Below are 15,254 nucleotides of genomic sequence, written 5' to 3'. Positions count from 1 at the left end.
CCCTAGCCTGTTGTAGCTTAGCATAGTCTAGAAGAGACTGGTTTCCTTTACTGTTGGTATACTCATTCATTCAGTTTAAAATTATATTCTTTGTCCAAGAAACTCCTTGGCATCAGTCCTTAGGTAGCTGTGGTAGGATAATCGCCTTAAGTGCGGTAGAGACACATGATGCCTGCATTAGGCTACTTTTTAAATTTAGACCAGTGTTTCTCAACATGTGGGTCGTGGAGAGGGTCTCGGACGTGTGCTTCGCTTCCGTCAAAAAATCGAACTTTAATTTACCGAACTTCTGACGGTGTGCTTTTATTTTGAAAGGTGCTAAAGTCTTACGCCTGGGACACGACGAATGGCGCGATGCTGTTCACACTAGACACGCATTTCTCCACGCCGGTCACCAAGCCTTTCACCTTCTCTGAGCTTTCCTTTTTCACATGTAAAGCTGACATGGTACATAAACATGGCATAGGCTATATTTAGGCAACTTGTTACATTTACATTTATTCATGTAGCAGACGCTTTTATCCAAAGCAACTTCCAAGAGAGAGCTTTACAAAAGTGCATAGGTCACTGATCATAACAACGAGATAGCCCCAAAACATTGCGGGTAGCCAAACATGAAGCATACATTGTGAAAAGCAAATAAGTGCCAATGGGAAGAACCATAAGAGAATGTAGTTAAACAAGTTACAAATTAAACAACAGGAACCTTTTTGTTGCTCCAACTACCGTCGCAACAGCCGCCCCAACAGCATCCCAGCATTGGTCCTTCTCTACGTTGTCCTTGTAAAATTGGTGCTGGGGGTCATACAACTCCCTGTGCTTTTCAACTTCGAGAATTAATTTGATGTCGTCCATCTCCTCGAATTTCTCGCTGATTTTCAAAATCGACTTGGGGGGCTCTCTCGATGTCTGAATCTGCACGCGTGTGTGTTGTGTGCAACGCGTACCAACTTGTTTCTTACGTTACGGCCGTTCGTTACCAACATTGTGTAGTTAGGTTTTATATAGGGTGAATACTAGTAAAGTACGTAGGCCTCCAAAGTAATATTTAAAACAATATTATAAAGTCTACAACTTTACAAATGTTCACCGTAGTCTACAATTAATGTCGTAAAATGTTTTTTATTCAAATATATGAACTAATATGGTGTATTTTATTATCCTGCAACTGATTTCGCAAGCGTCTCTCAAAAAAATTCGACCAGCTGCCGAAACTATCAGGTCGCAGGCAATCACGGCGCTTTGTGGCCAGTGTGTCCCAGGCTTCACGCCTTCACAAGAGATAGCAGTCTCGAGTAGTGATGTGTCGTTCGTGAACGATTCGTTCATTTTGAACGAATCCTTACAAGGACTCGGGAGTAACGAGTCCTCTCAAAGAGTGATTCGTTCATCATAGGCTCGTCCAAGTAAACAGAAATTATTCGTTCATTTCCCGACTCGGTCTTTCTACGAGTCTTTGGATCATTTTTCACGTGACCTGCATAGGCTCTGTAGTGGTAGCTAGAGGAAACGAACGATTCGTCCATTTCCCGACTCGGTCTTTCTACGAGTCTTTGGATCATTTTTCACGTGACCTGCTGTACTGGTAGCTAGAGGAAACGAACGATTCGTTCATTTCCCGACTCGGTCTTTCTACGAGTCTTTGGATCCTTTTTTCACGTGACCCGCATTGTATTTTTTAGTAGAGGAAACAGTTTCCTCATTCCCTTTGGCGTGGCCGCTGTTTTAGTAAGACGTGAATGATATTCGCTCAAGTCATCATACTGACTGGTTTTGTTATTTTCACTTTACATTTACACTTACAGTTTAGTGCAGTGTAATTGTTTGCCGTGATAATTAAATGCTAGTGTGATAATAAATGACCAAATCATACAAACTGTCATGATACATTATTTTAATGCAGTAATTTCTTTTAAAATAGTATCTGCTGGTGCACATGTCATGCACTAACCTACATGAGAATATGATACGTCTTTGCAGTGGACGGATAGCCCCCCCCCCCTTGAAATGAACGAATGACTCAAAAAAAGATTCGTTCATTTTACTGAACGAGATTCAAAGAACCGAATCAGTAAAATGATCCGAACTTCCCATCACTAGTCTCGAGTTAAGGCCGAAATATACTACTCCGTTTTCACGGACACAGGGAACACCCTCTCCGAGCCCTGTTCGAGCCCCTCGGAGAGCTCTACATGCACCTCCTGATTTTCCTGACTATGCTTTCGCTATACCCCTTGGCTGTGATTGGTCCGTATTAAGAACCGCTTGCGTCAGGGGCGGGGTTGCCGTGACCAACAAGACGAACAGAATCCTAAACCCCTTCTTCTAAGTCCTCAGCCCCAAGATAAGGGTCTTGTATGTTTACCCAGAGTTCAGATTTGGGGGTAGCCATCTTTTTGCACCCAAGGAATACTGAACTCAGAATCATTCTTATACAGGATAACAGTTACATCTTCAATTTTTACAACAGACCGCCATTGCTGTAAGTTTTTACAATTCATATTTCAGCTAAACAGAATCAGAATTCGGTTTATTCGCCATGTATGTTATACAAACACGGAATTTACTGTGGCAGGGAGGTGCAAACACTAAACATATACGAATCTTAAATTAAGTAAAGGTACAGAAGATTAACTATTCCTAAGAACTAAACAATCTAAGAATAAAACAATTTAAATATAAAATAAAATATATATAAGAATAAGAATGAGCAGCATTAGTGGTCAACATAGTGCAATCAGATACTGGGATAAATAATGAATGAATGTCAATGGGAGTCCTTGGCCTTGTTGAAGAGGCCAGTAGCAGATGGAAAGAAACTGTTCTTATGGCGTGAGGTTTTGGTCCTGATGGACCGCAGCCTTCTGCCGGAGGGGAGTAGCTGGAACAGGGAGTGACCAGGGTGGGAGGGGTCGGCCACAATCTTCCTCGCTCGCCTCAGGGTCCTCGAGGTGTGCAGGTCCTCGAGGGTAGGCAGATTGCAGCCGATCACCTTCTCAGCAGTGCGGATGATACGCTGCAGTCTGCTCTGGTCCTTGGCAGTGGCAGCAGCGTACCAGATGGTGATGGAAGAGGTGAGGATGGACTCAATGATGGCTGTGTAGAAGTGCACCATCATTGTCTTTGGCAGGTTGAATTTCTTCAGCTGCCGTAGGAAGTACATCCTCTGTTGTGCTTTCTTGGAGAGGGAGCTGATGTTCAGTTCCCACTTGAGGTCCTGGGAGAGGATGGTGCCCAGGAAGCGGAAGGACTCCACAGTGTTGACTGGGGAGTCGCACAGGGTGATGGGGGTGAGTGGGGGGCTGTATTCTTCCTGAAGTCCAGTACCATCTCCACTGTCTTAAGAGCATTGAGCTCTAAGTTGTTCTGGCTGCACCAAGTCACCAGGTTGTCAGCTTCCCACCTATAATCAGACTCGTCCCCGTCAGAGATGAGCCCAATGAGGGTCGTCCGCAAACTTCAGAAGTTTGACAGACGGATGACTGGAGGTGCAACTGTTGGTGTACAGGCAGAAGAGCAGAGGGGAAAGGACGCAGCCCTGAGGAGATCCGGTGCTGATGGACCGGGAACGCACTGCTTCCTGTCAGACAGGAAATCTGTGATCCACCTGCAGGTGGAGTTGGGAACGTTCAGCTGGGAGAGCTTGTCCTGAAGCAGGGCGGGGATGATGGTGTTGAAGGCAGAGCTGAAATCCACAAACAGGATCCTGGCGTAGGATGCTGGGGAGTCCAGGTGCTGTAGGGTGAAGTGGAGGGCCATGTTAACGGCGTCATCCACCGACCTGTTGGCTCTGTAGGCAAACTGCAGTGGGTCCAGGAAAGGGTCGGTGATGGATTCGAGGTGTGCCAGCACAAGGCGCTTAAAAGACTTCATAACCACAGAGGTCAGGGCGACGGGTCTGTAGTCATTGAGTCCTGTTGGCCTTGGCTTTTTGGGCACAGGGATGATGGTGGAGGACTTGAGACAGGCTGGCACATGGCATGTCTCTAGGTAGGTGTTAAAGATGTTGGTAAACACCGGAGACAGCTGGTCAGCACAGTGCTTGAGGGTGGCAGGAGAGACAGAGTCCGGCCCAGCTGCTTTGCAGGGGTTCTGCCTCTTGAAAAGTCTGTTAACTTCACTCTCCTGAATGGAGAGAGTCGTCACTGTAGAGGGGGGGAGGGGGGAGGCCTCTTGGGTGGGAGGGGGTAGATCAGGACAGTCCAATTGTCTTTAAAATCTACAGTAGAACTCGTTCAGGTCGTTGGCCAGGCGGGAGTCGTTAGTGGAGTGGGGGGCTCTGGGCTTGTAGTTGGTAATCTGCCTGAGCCCTCTCCAGACAGAATCAGAGTCATTAGCAGAGAACTGGCGCTTCAGTCTCTCTGAGTACAGTCGTTTAGCCTCTCTCACCGCCTTGCTAAACCTGTTCTTCGACTCCTTGAATCTGTCTCTTTCCCCACTCCTAAAAGCTTCCTCCTTCTCTGACCTCAACCTTCTGAGCTCTGCTGAGAACCAGGGCTTGTCGTTGTTGAAGTTCACCCTCGTGCATGTTGGAATACAGCAGTCCTCACAGAAGCTGATGTATGATGTCACAGCCTCTGTGAGTTCATCCAGACTATTGGTAGCAGTCGTGAACATATCCCAGTCAGTACAGTCCAAGCACGCCCGCAGATCCTCCATAGCCTCACTGGTCCACTGTTTTGATGTCTTCACAACAGGTTTACAGAGCTTTAATTTCTGCCTGTATGCAGGAATCAGATGGACCATGGCATGGTCACAGGGCTCTCAAGTGTCACGCATTGAGCGTGACAGTCACTCATTTCGGTCTTTTGTCACGCCCTCCCGCCACACATTGTATTTCTCACGCAGAAAAAAAATATTTATAATATATTTAATATGCCGCAGCACCCAAACAAAATTCCTCTGGCCGCGCCACTCTCACTATGGAACCGGCAGGAATCAAGCGCGTCTCCCCTGGAGTTCTTAGTCGAGCCTGCCACTTATCAGCCAATCAAAAAAAAGAAAGGGTCTATACAATAGCCAATCGGAAAATAGCACCATTGTATCTGGGTAAGATTTAATGCAACAACCAATGGAAAAAAAGCATATCCTGTAATTTTTTACGTGATTCTGCTACAACGTCTTCCAAAAGTTTCGTTCACCTACAGAGCAAACCACTGGAGCTCGAGCATCACTTTGAGCACAGTCATGATATCCTGTTTTAATGTTACAACAAATTCACAACTTGTTTGAGACAAACAATGACAACTTGACTGCTGTTAGAAAATGTTTCCCAGACAATTAGCATCAGTTTTTCATGAGTGTCTTAACCAACAGTTTTACAGCCTGTTCACTGACAACACCTGCTCAGAACAAGTAGTTCATAGATGTAGCCGGTGTGTATCGGTGAAACTCACTCCTCAGGTATGTAAAAGGCCACCCGCGTCGACGGTTAGCTAGCTTTTCGTTGGCCTAGTTGGTAGTGGTGGCGCTTGGAATGTCAGAGGTGGCAGCTTCGAACCCAGTGCGGGACGAACATAGGCCTGATACCTTTGATGGAGCTTGCAATATTTCGTCTGATACATATAATAGGCCTAGTCATATTTTCGTTATCACACGATGACTGACATATTGTCACATTATAAACATCTCTTTCCAAATACGCGTAATAATTGTATGTGTTTTGCATAGTCGATGTTATAGGTCACTTTTAAAATAATGTCATATTTTATAATTATATCCTGGCCATGAATGCATTAATCATTGCTGCCTTTCAAAGATGTCAGGTAAAAAGCAATTAATTAATTAATTTTGACCCCCTGGTGGGGGGGGGGGGGGTATGGGGGGGAATGTCACTCTTGCCTGTCTTCAAAACTTGAGAGCCCTGTGGTCAGACCCAGTGCTGCACGAGGGACGGCATGGTAGGCTCTACTGACTGTAGTGTAGCAGTGATCCAGAGTGTTCTCTTCTCTGGTTGGGCATTTGATGTACATCTAACAACACTGCATCAGTGTTAGTGGTTAGTGGGGGTGGGGGTGATGCAGTGTTGTTTACAGTACATGTAAATCAGCATCTGAATAAAAATGTGACGAGAAATGGGTAGTGTAGTTGCTGAAAATGTGCTTATTTTATTGATGAAACGGCTAATTTGTAAATTTGCTCCGACTTTTCGATAACCTAGCTAGCATCGCAGTGCAGCGCCACCTACTCTTCTGGCAGTGAATTGTTTTCAGCACCCACAGCCTTCGGAGTACTATAAATTCAACGAATCAGTCCGACTCCGTCCGTTTGTCAGTCTTTATAAGCAAAGCTCTGGTGTGTCTTTGACAACCGCCACTAGATGGCGCAAATGTAGCGATGCCACCATTTTGGACTGTGAGTTACAGTGCGTTCACACTGCAGCGGAGCGGGCGGCGCGTGGCGTCGGCTTCCAATTCATTTTCAATGAAACCAGGCGTTGACGCTCGCGTAGGGCATTGTGGGAAGGCGAGCGGAGCGGAGCGTTGCAAGTTGGATTTTCTCAACTTTATGTAAATGAGGAGCGTGAAAACGCTAGCGTTGGCCAATCGGATTGTTTTCTTGTTTCTTGTAACGTAGCAACCTTTGGTCATGATAAACATTTCTAGGTTTCACAATTTCAAGATGGAGGAGAAACTTTTCGTATGTGTCTGCACACCCAGTTCTGTTCAGAACAAAGTTACTAATGTGACGAGCCTGAATTTAAAGATGACATTAAACTAATAATGCATGGTGCATGGTTGCCGATGTCGTCATTGTTCCTAGTGTGTTTTTATAGCCTACTTTTAAATTCAGTCTCGTCACATTACGTGACTGTTCTGTGCCACTGCTAGCCCAGCCTACAAACGACTGGTTGAGTGACCGGTGGCGTAACATGTATTCTACTGTAATCTTGCACTAGTAAAATCTTGCACTTACATAAATGTTGTGTAAAAGTGGTATTTTGATCGATATTGTGAGTACATGAACCCAAATCTGCACGCTTGGCCATGACTACAACAGTGACCTTAGAGAACTACAACTCTGTATTAACTTGTCTAACACGCCCCCGAGCGTGGTGTACTGTGGGAAGGCAAGCGATGCAGAGCGTTAAAAAACGCTGCAGTGTGAACGCACTGTTACAGCTGTGGCCAAAAGTATTGGGAGCGACATACATTTTGTGTTTGCAAAGCTTGCTGGGCCATGGCATAAAACGACTGCTAACATAATTTCAGTAAGTCATATCATCAGCACAGGGGAGAGTGTGAACTAGTTCTAGCCAGGTGAAATCACTATCATTCTGATTGGATTTTAAGAGCAGATTGACAGCTGTAAAAGACTATTTTCATATATTGAAAATGTTTGCCCAAAAAAGCTTTAGAAAATATGAAATGTGCCTTATTGTATTCCAGTATTCTATAGAAAGATGAAAACATTTTCCTCAAATACTGAACCAGCAAACTTTCAAACTTTCATAACGCAACATGTCATTGCCAAAACTTATGGCCACCAAAGAGTATAAAAGCACTTGCTGCCTCTATAAGAATGTACAATGTTTAAGATGATGATTATGATGATTAAGAATGTAAGATCAACTTGCCGCGCCCAGATAGCATTCTTATACCAGACATTTCCTCAGAAAGCTCTGGAAAAAGCACTTGGTTCATCTAAGGCTCATTGGATTTTCCACTGTGTATTTATGTGTTCTCTTATTAGTCTAATCATTTGTAAAGGGATATTTTTTTTATGTGTTATAAATCTTTTGTAAGCTGTTTATTTTTAATTTGCTACAACAGTTTTTAGAATCCAAGATGTTATACCCCATGTCCATAATATGTAAAATTTACCATATTCCTCTATCCCACCAGTCTTCTATTTTACATTTACATTTTACATTTAGTCATTTCTATAAATAAAGATTTTCTATTTGATAATATACATCTTCCAAATTGACATATTATGTGGGCTAAAATTGTGCTTCAATATTAGTTTCCAGTATTGAAAGACCTGTTGGTGAAAAGTCAGCTTAGAAATAATAAGTCACATTGTAAAATAAATGTAATACCCCCAAATGCTTTCAATACTGACAAACAAATGTTATACCAAAATGATGTTTCATTTTTAATAACAATTTGCAATCATTTTAATTTTAGCACTTTTTAGCATCTTACGTAGTGACATTTGTTTTTCCAAATATAAGATTGCCAGCAAATAGCTTGGGTAAGTAACTCTTGAGAGATAAATTCAAAGAATTCAAAAAGGAATTAATATTGTTAATATCTGTTGTTTATGTAATCAGTGAAATTCTGTATGAATGTTTTTCACATTTTGGCTTTGATTCTGTAAACAAATGTAGCCGACTAAGCAAGTAAATAGTATGAATATTTATGCAGGCTACATTTAACACATTATTTTGGTAGACATTAAATAAATGGCGATACGATATTGATAATTTTGTTTGTACATTGATTTGTTGGAGTGACGTTTTAATGGATTCACAATTTTGTTTGTACATTGATTTGTTGGAGTGACGTTTTACTGGATTCACAGTCCAAAATGGCGGATGTGTAGGACCGCTGCTGGGTGCAGATGCAATGGATGTTCTATTGAGCTTTGCCTCGTCTTATATACTATTTGGTTATACAGAGCCACATACCAGCCAAACAAATTGAGGCTAATGAAGCTATTTTAAATGTAGGCTAGCCAATGTTTACTCACAGCTCTCAGACAATTATTACTAAAATTAAACCACCAGTTCGAATCTTCGTGCCCATCAGTGATGGGAAACTTTTTGAGCTAATCTTTTACTGACTGAATCAGGATTCACCTCAGAGTTAGTGATTTGTTCATTTTATACTAGAGCTTGCAGTTCAATCCCCCTTCTTGGCTTTTGCGGCATTCACTACACGAGTGGACAATATGACCATCACAGCTCTCAGAATCTCAGAACCTAACAACACAGAGAGGGTAATTTGTTAATTTTGGACACATGATATCAATAATGTGTATTTGTGTGTTAAACTCCTGCCAGACAATGCCAATACATTTCCTTCGGACTGTGTCAGTAATGAGATCCAAGCTTTCCTCACTAGTGTCCATTTCAGTTCCTTATCCTATCAAAATATGGTCTGGAGCAGTCTGTGGTGAAACTTGTATGTTGTCTACATTGTAAAAGACCAGTACACTGGTTGCAGGGGTCCTAGAAGCAGTGGTAGCACCTAGACTGACAAATATCCAGTAATTACCACAATAACTAACCAAAACCTTTCTGTGTTTATAGGATAGTGATGCCATACATTTAGTTAAGACAGAAGCTCAATAGAGTGCTAACGGCCCCTGTCTTTGTTAAATAGCACACAGATGTTGAGATCAGGGAATTCAGTTGTTGGAGGGAACTAGCAAGCAGGCACCAGAAGCAGGATGGATGCCAGTTGGATGTGAGGAGGTCCCCAGAGGTGAGGCTGAGATAGCATCCAACATGAAAACAGGAACATTTGACTGCTGAGGAAAGCAGGGCATGAAAAACTCTGGACCAAGATCAACTCTAGTTCCCAGGAATTGTAGTAAATACAAATGACTGAGTTTCATTTTAATGATCTTGTTAACAATGATGGGGTTGTAAGAATGCAGTAGAATACATGAAATAATTAGTAAAATGCATTATAGTTCATTCTGTTATTAAGTGCATACGTTGTGTGTGATGGGTAAATAACTACTGTGAAACTGCCTTGTTAAGAGCCAGTAACAGAAGACTACTTTATCTAAGCAAGTTCTAGTTTAGAGTCAACATTCAACCTGCTGTCTAGAGGGACTGTATATTGAACACACATAGAGTCTACTGTAAGAAAGAAACTTTGAGCTTAATGAAGCCTCCCATAACTGTGAAACTGTCTGGTTCAAAGCCTAATGTCTTAAATACCTGAGAAACTTCCTAGTTTGGGAGCCGTCATGTCCACTCCATCATAGATCTCCAGTGAGTCCCAGTTGTGTTCTGTAGCAAAGCTCATCACCTGGATCTGTAACAGCAAAAAAACACAATCCACATTCATCTGTAAATATATCAACCTGCACATTATGTTGCTCATACACATGCTACCACTAACTATCTATTAAAACTAAAATGATATTGATGGCATGAAACAATAATGACAATATATAGTATATACCCTGATGTAACAAGTTCTCCATGTACAATTCCACTAAATCGGGCACTGTACAGTACTTCTTGTCCTTCAAGGAATATTGCTTGTAGTGCTTGAGTCTAAAGGTTTAATTTAATACTGTGTGAGGGGTCAGGTGGAATACAGGGTCCGTGGGCACCCTCTCTTGGGAGGTAGGCCCAAGGTACCTAACTGGTATGATCGAGTAACCAGGTGAAACGCATATACTTGATTGTGCTTTCTTTAAAAGGTCCCGATTAGGTGAAGGAGAGGACAGAATGGAGCCGGAGAATACTCATGCAGACGGCGGTTGAGGGACAACCTGTGATTTTGTCGTAAAGTGTTATTTTACCGTTTTGGAAATCCTAGTACGGCAGTGTGCCTGCTAGTGATCTGGCTCCTCTGAACCAAAAATATAACCAAAGTGTTGCTGCATTTGTCCGTCTCAACATTACGTTTTTGCTGTCCTGCACCTGGGGGGGGGGGAATGTATTCGGTGACGGATATAGCGAATCGTCACAACTGGTGGAGAATGCGGGCAATGTAAGTGGAGACGCATCCCCTACACACCCTGACGGTCCAATTGCAGTAACCAAGATGACAAGCGGGGAAGTGGTGGCGCAGCTGGCCGCCCTATCGGCCCAACAGACCGCGACCTTGAACGTCATCAGGCAGATGTTGGAAAGGGAACCGCGGGGACGGCCCATGCCTAACCTGAGTAGCCTGATACCCCGTCTCACGAAGGAGGATGACATGGAAGCCTAACTGACGGCCTTTAAGAGGACTGCGAGGAGGGAGGCATGGCCGGTTGGAGAGTGGGCGGGGCTCATTGCCCCACAGTTGACTGGTCCCGCCCAGGCAGCCTATTATGACCTGGGGGAGGAAGGAGCAGAAAACTATCACACCCTGAAGCAGGAGATCCTGGCCCGGTTTCACCTCAGCCCCAGGGAAAGGGCGTGTCGATTCCACGAGTGGAAGTACTGCGAGGGTGTGTCCCCAAGAGGCCAGCTACACCAGCTCATTCGGCTGATAAAGGGATGGCTAGGACCTGACAACACTATCGAAGAGGTGTTTGAAACCATGGTGGTAGACAAATGTCTTAGGGAACTGACGGTTAGCCACGGGTTAGAGACGGTTAGCCACGGGAACCCTACCACCGTGGACAGGCTGGTCCAGTTAATAGAAACGGCGGGGGCCGCAGAAGCCCTAGTGCGAGCAGCACGAGAGGAATATGGGACCTCCTAAGAACGTTGACAGGACGCACTCCCCAGTGCAAGAACCCAGGAGTAGCGTTCATACCAGGCAGACACAATGTTACCGGTGTGGGGCCTTTGGACACATAGCCCGTCACTGTACCACCGGGGATGAACCCATGCCAACAGAGGCTTCCACCCCCACGCGGAGGGAGGGGCCGGCCCCAACTCCTGCCCCATGCTGGCACGCGGAGGTAACACCAGCCCGGTCTGTACCGGTGAGGATGGGCTGCGTAGACACGCATGCCTTTTTGGACTCAGGGAGCATGGTATCCTTGATCAGAGAGGACCTACAAAGGGAGTGGCTGAGGATATGACGGTCTCGTGCATCCACGGGGACAGCAGTGACTACCATATCGCTAAAGTCAAGCTCAACACCCCAGCGGGAAAAACGACAATGTTAATGGGGGTGTCTCCTGTCCTAATGGTGCCAGTGATGCTGGGGCGGGACTGCCCGTGGTTCAGTGCGCTATGGGTAAAGGCAGAGAGGAGCACCCAAGACCAGAAGAAGAAGAGAAACCCGGTTACACGTATCGGACTGGCCCACCCGACGAACGGCCACCGACGACCCGGGAGGAGAGGGGTTGACAGGCGCCATAAATGGGACGGCTTGCTGGGGGAAAGAGAGACAGCGTGTAACAACGAACAGGAGGCGGATACTCCAGAACGCCTACGACAGTTGTTTGCCAAGGCCTCGCTGGAGGAAGAATGGAAGGGCTTTGGGAGTTCACAGGACGAGGGGGTCGAAGAGGAAGACAGACTACGACAGGTCCTCAGTGGTCATGGAGACCACTGAGCAACGCGATGGGCAGAGTGGTGATGGTGGATGGAGAACGACTCATAGCCGAGGGTGAGTTAAAATACCCATTCTATTCCTTAACCAAAGGATTGTTGTACTGGGTCTGTGAACGCAGGGGTGAGAAGCGCAACCTGTTGGTGGTCCCGCGCACGTATAGGGATACCGTTCTCAACCTGGCACATTCGCACGTCCTTGGGGGACACCTAGGGAGAGAGAAGACGGCAGAAAGAGTGCTGGCCCGCTTCTACTGGCCGGGAGTGACGAAAGACGTAGCTAGGTACTGTACTTCATGCGACATCTGTCAACGGACAGCCCCTAAAGCAGCTTGCACACTGCCCCAACAAACTCCAACAAATCCCACCATTCTAAAGTTGGCAGTTGTTGGTGATTGTCTTTAGAATGTACAGAAAACCAATGCCAGCTCCACACTGCTCAGACAGTGACAGACTTTTTTCAGCGAGCTAATTACTTTTTCTGTGTGTTGTAGTATCATTTTAAGATCAACGTCATTCTGCGTTATTTATTGTGTGATAATAATATTTAACTCACAAAATAAAATTATAACTATTGAAATTATAATTATTGAAATTAACAGATTGTTTTAGACACAGAGCAATCATTCTGTCATACCGTATGACCCGATTTTCACGTCGCACGCGTAAACGTTGACGTTACCGGACGGTTGAAGGAGAAAGCGAGCTAGTGCATGATAGTTTCAACAATGCATCGGTTTTTGCTACCTAAATGTCCACGTTTGGAAAAACTATTAATAAACGAGAGTGACGTAGAAAAAGAAGAAATGGCTGGGGTATCTGGTGTGGATTTTTAAGGAGAGGAACGTTGTGGTCAAGGAGGTCAACCCTCCACCACTACTGAGGGTGCATGGTGCTATAGCAGCATCAGTGACATTAGCATGGACGCTAAGGATGGTCCGAGAAGACCAAAACTCCAGAAATATCCACCTCGCATGTTTGGAATCCAAGAAAGTTTTTGTAAAAGCTAGTTGGAACAGTTTGCGTGGTAACAGTTAGCTGTGTAACATTAATGAATGCTGTCTGATTTGTTGCGTGCATTGATTGCAGTGTCGCTGAAGACTAGTTTCGGTTGATTAGCAACGAAGAGGCCCTTTTTTGCCGAAGATTTTAACTTTTTTCCTTTTTCCTTTTTATTTTTTTGGAGCCGCCTTAAAAAAAATCTGGCTCTTTAGCCTAGGACAAGCAGTCTGTCTGTGTGCTAGGTATAGGCTACATAAGGTTCAATGTGATTATTGATGATTGTGAACTGAAATAATATATACCTTTTTAACGCATTTCTGACTGTTTTAGTTAATTCTATCTGCTATTCCAAGATTCATTTCACTCTGTCTGACATGGTAGGCTAGTGGTCACCTGCGGACTCTAACATGCTGTAGGCCTATGCATTTTGTCAGTGACTGTCGCAGACTGTGCGCGTCCGTCGGAAGTAGCCTAGATAATGATAATAATAATACAATCGGTTTGTTTAGCGCTTTTCATGGACCCCCAAGACGCAAGAGAGCAAACATGTACAGATGATAGACATATGGTGGGGAGGTGTAGTAGAGAACCATGTGACACATAGGCTATCACCCTCATTTCATAGCACCCTCGCTAAAATGCAGAGCTCCCCAGAAAAATATGTCTGGCGCTGCCACTGCAATACACTGATACTTGTAGCCTACTAGATCAGGGAGCAGTGACCATAGTCTACTAATGAAACAACCGTGTTAGCAACTAGTTAGGTTATCTCTCCCTTTAGGCCGAAAGGTGAACCACGAAAAGTCTTTTAGAAAATGATTCCCGCTCCACAGTCTGGCATCTACACAATCTTTAGCTCATAAAAAAGAACGAGTCCTGCTAAGCTACCAAAAAAAAGTTTGTCGCTGAAATTCCAGTCGATTATCGTTGCGTTTATGTTTTATGCAGAACTAGTTTCTTCAGAGCGTAATAGGATTTTGGTGGCACGGTTCGACACGTGATCGTTCTACACCAATAAGGTAGCTGCTTTTTGTCAACATGGATGGATATGTTTGGCAAATAGAGGATGGGACCTTGCACGTAACAGAAATTCGGCCCCTGACAGTGTTTTGCATTTGATACACTGCGGCTGCAAAAGTGCGTGTGAGACAGGCAGATGTTCATGTTTTTCTGCAGGACTGTGTTGCACAGACTTATGTCGTTGGTGTAATTGTGCCAACACAAAAGAAACTGAGGAACTGGAAGATAACTGTCCTGACACTGACAGTGAGGACTGAGTGTCCTTAATCTGTTATTCCTTATTCTGTTTTGTACAGTTTTATATATCATATTTCATATTTTTCATTACGATTGTTTTTATGGTTGATCAGTGTTTTCATTTGTGGAAGAATGAATGAATGAATGTTACAACAACGACATAAGTCTGTCTGTCTGTCCCCCCCCCCCAGGTTAATGTAATAGCCTAGTTTAATAACTAATGTAATATTGCACATATTTTCGGCATTTATGGCATAAATGCTGCCAATTATTAATTGACGTATTATTAATTGACGTATTAATAATTGACGTTGGTCAGTAGCCTAGCCTATCCATTAAGGTACTCGAAAGCATGTACACTGTCTGCTTCATTTGAGCTTGATAGGTTAAGCATTCTGTAGCAAATAATAACAATAAACCCACTATTTATTAATTAAAACTACTTCTGCATAGTAATGCACCAAAAATACAAACGTAAGCAAAGGCAGCAATCGCTATCGAATCAACAGACATGTGCAATTTAGCTAGCAGGGGAATAATACAAACAACGAAGATCACCAGTTAACTTAATTTAAATTAGCAAGAATATAGACTAATACAATAACAGGCTTAAATTAACTGACAAGTTAGCTATACGACTTCTCAAAGACGCACAATCTCAACTTCGGTGTGAAGCGCGTATCCATGCTATTCTCCGACATGCACTCTAACAATCACATAGACGTCCTAAAATTTTGATTCAACTTTATAGTGATCGCGACACTATCTGGACGTTTCAACAGAAGAACCAAAAACGCAATTCTAATTGCGACTT

The 15,254-nt window shown here is 44.0% G+C and overlaps 1 protein-coding gene across 1 annotated transcript in view; it reads right to left on the bottom strand.

Moving 5' to 3' along the window:
- The window catches only part of LOC134022079 (CUB and sushi domain-containing protein 1-like), a 522,528-nt gene that overhangs the window by 129,783 nt on the left and 377,491 nt on the right, over positions 1-15,254 (bottom strand). Inside the window, exon 36 of the mRNA XM_062463297.1 lies at positions 9,896-9,992. Coding sequence (XP_062319281.1) covers positions 9,896-9,992 — 97 coding nt within the window. The remainder of the gene's footprint in view (positions 1-9,895; positions 9,993-15,254) is intronic.

The sequence above is a fragment of the Osmerus eperlanus genome, chromosome 6, assembly GCF_963692335.1.
Source record: "Osmerus eperlanus chromosome 6, fOsmEpe2.1, whole genome shotgun sequence".
In the NCBI taxonomy this organism is placed as follows: Eukaryota; Metazoa; Chordata; class Actinopteri; order Osmeriformes; family Osmeridae; genus Osmerus; species Osmerus eperlanus.
This window is presented reverse-complemented; position numbering and strand designations above follow the sequence as displayed.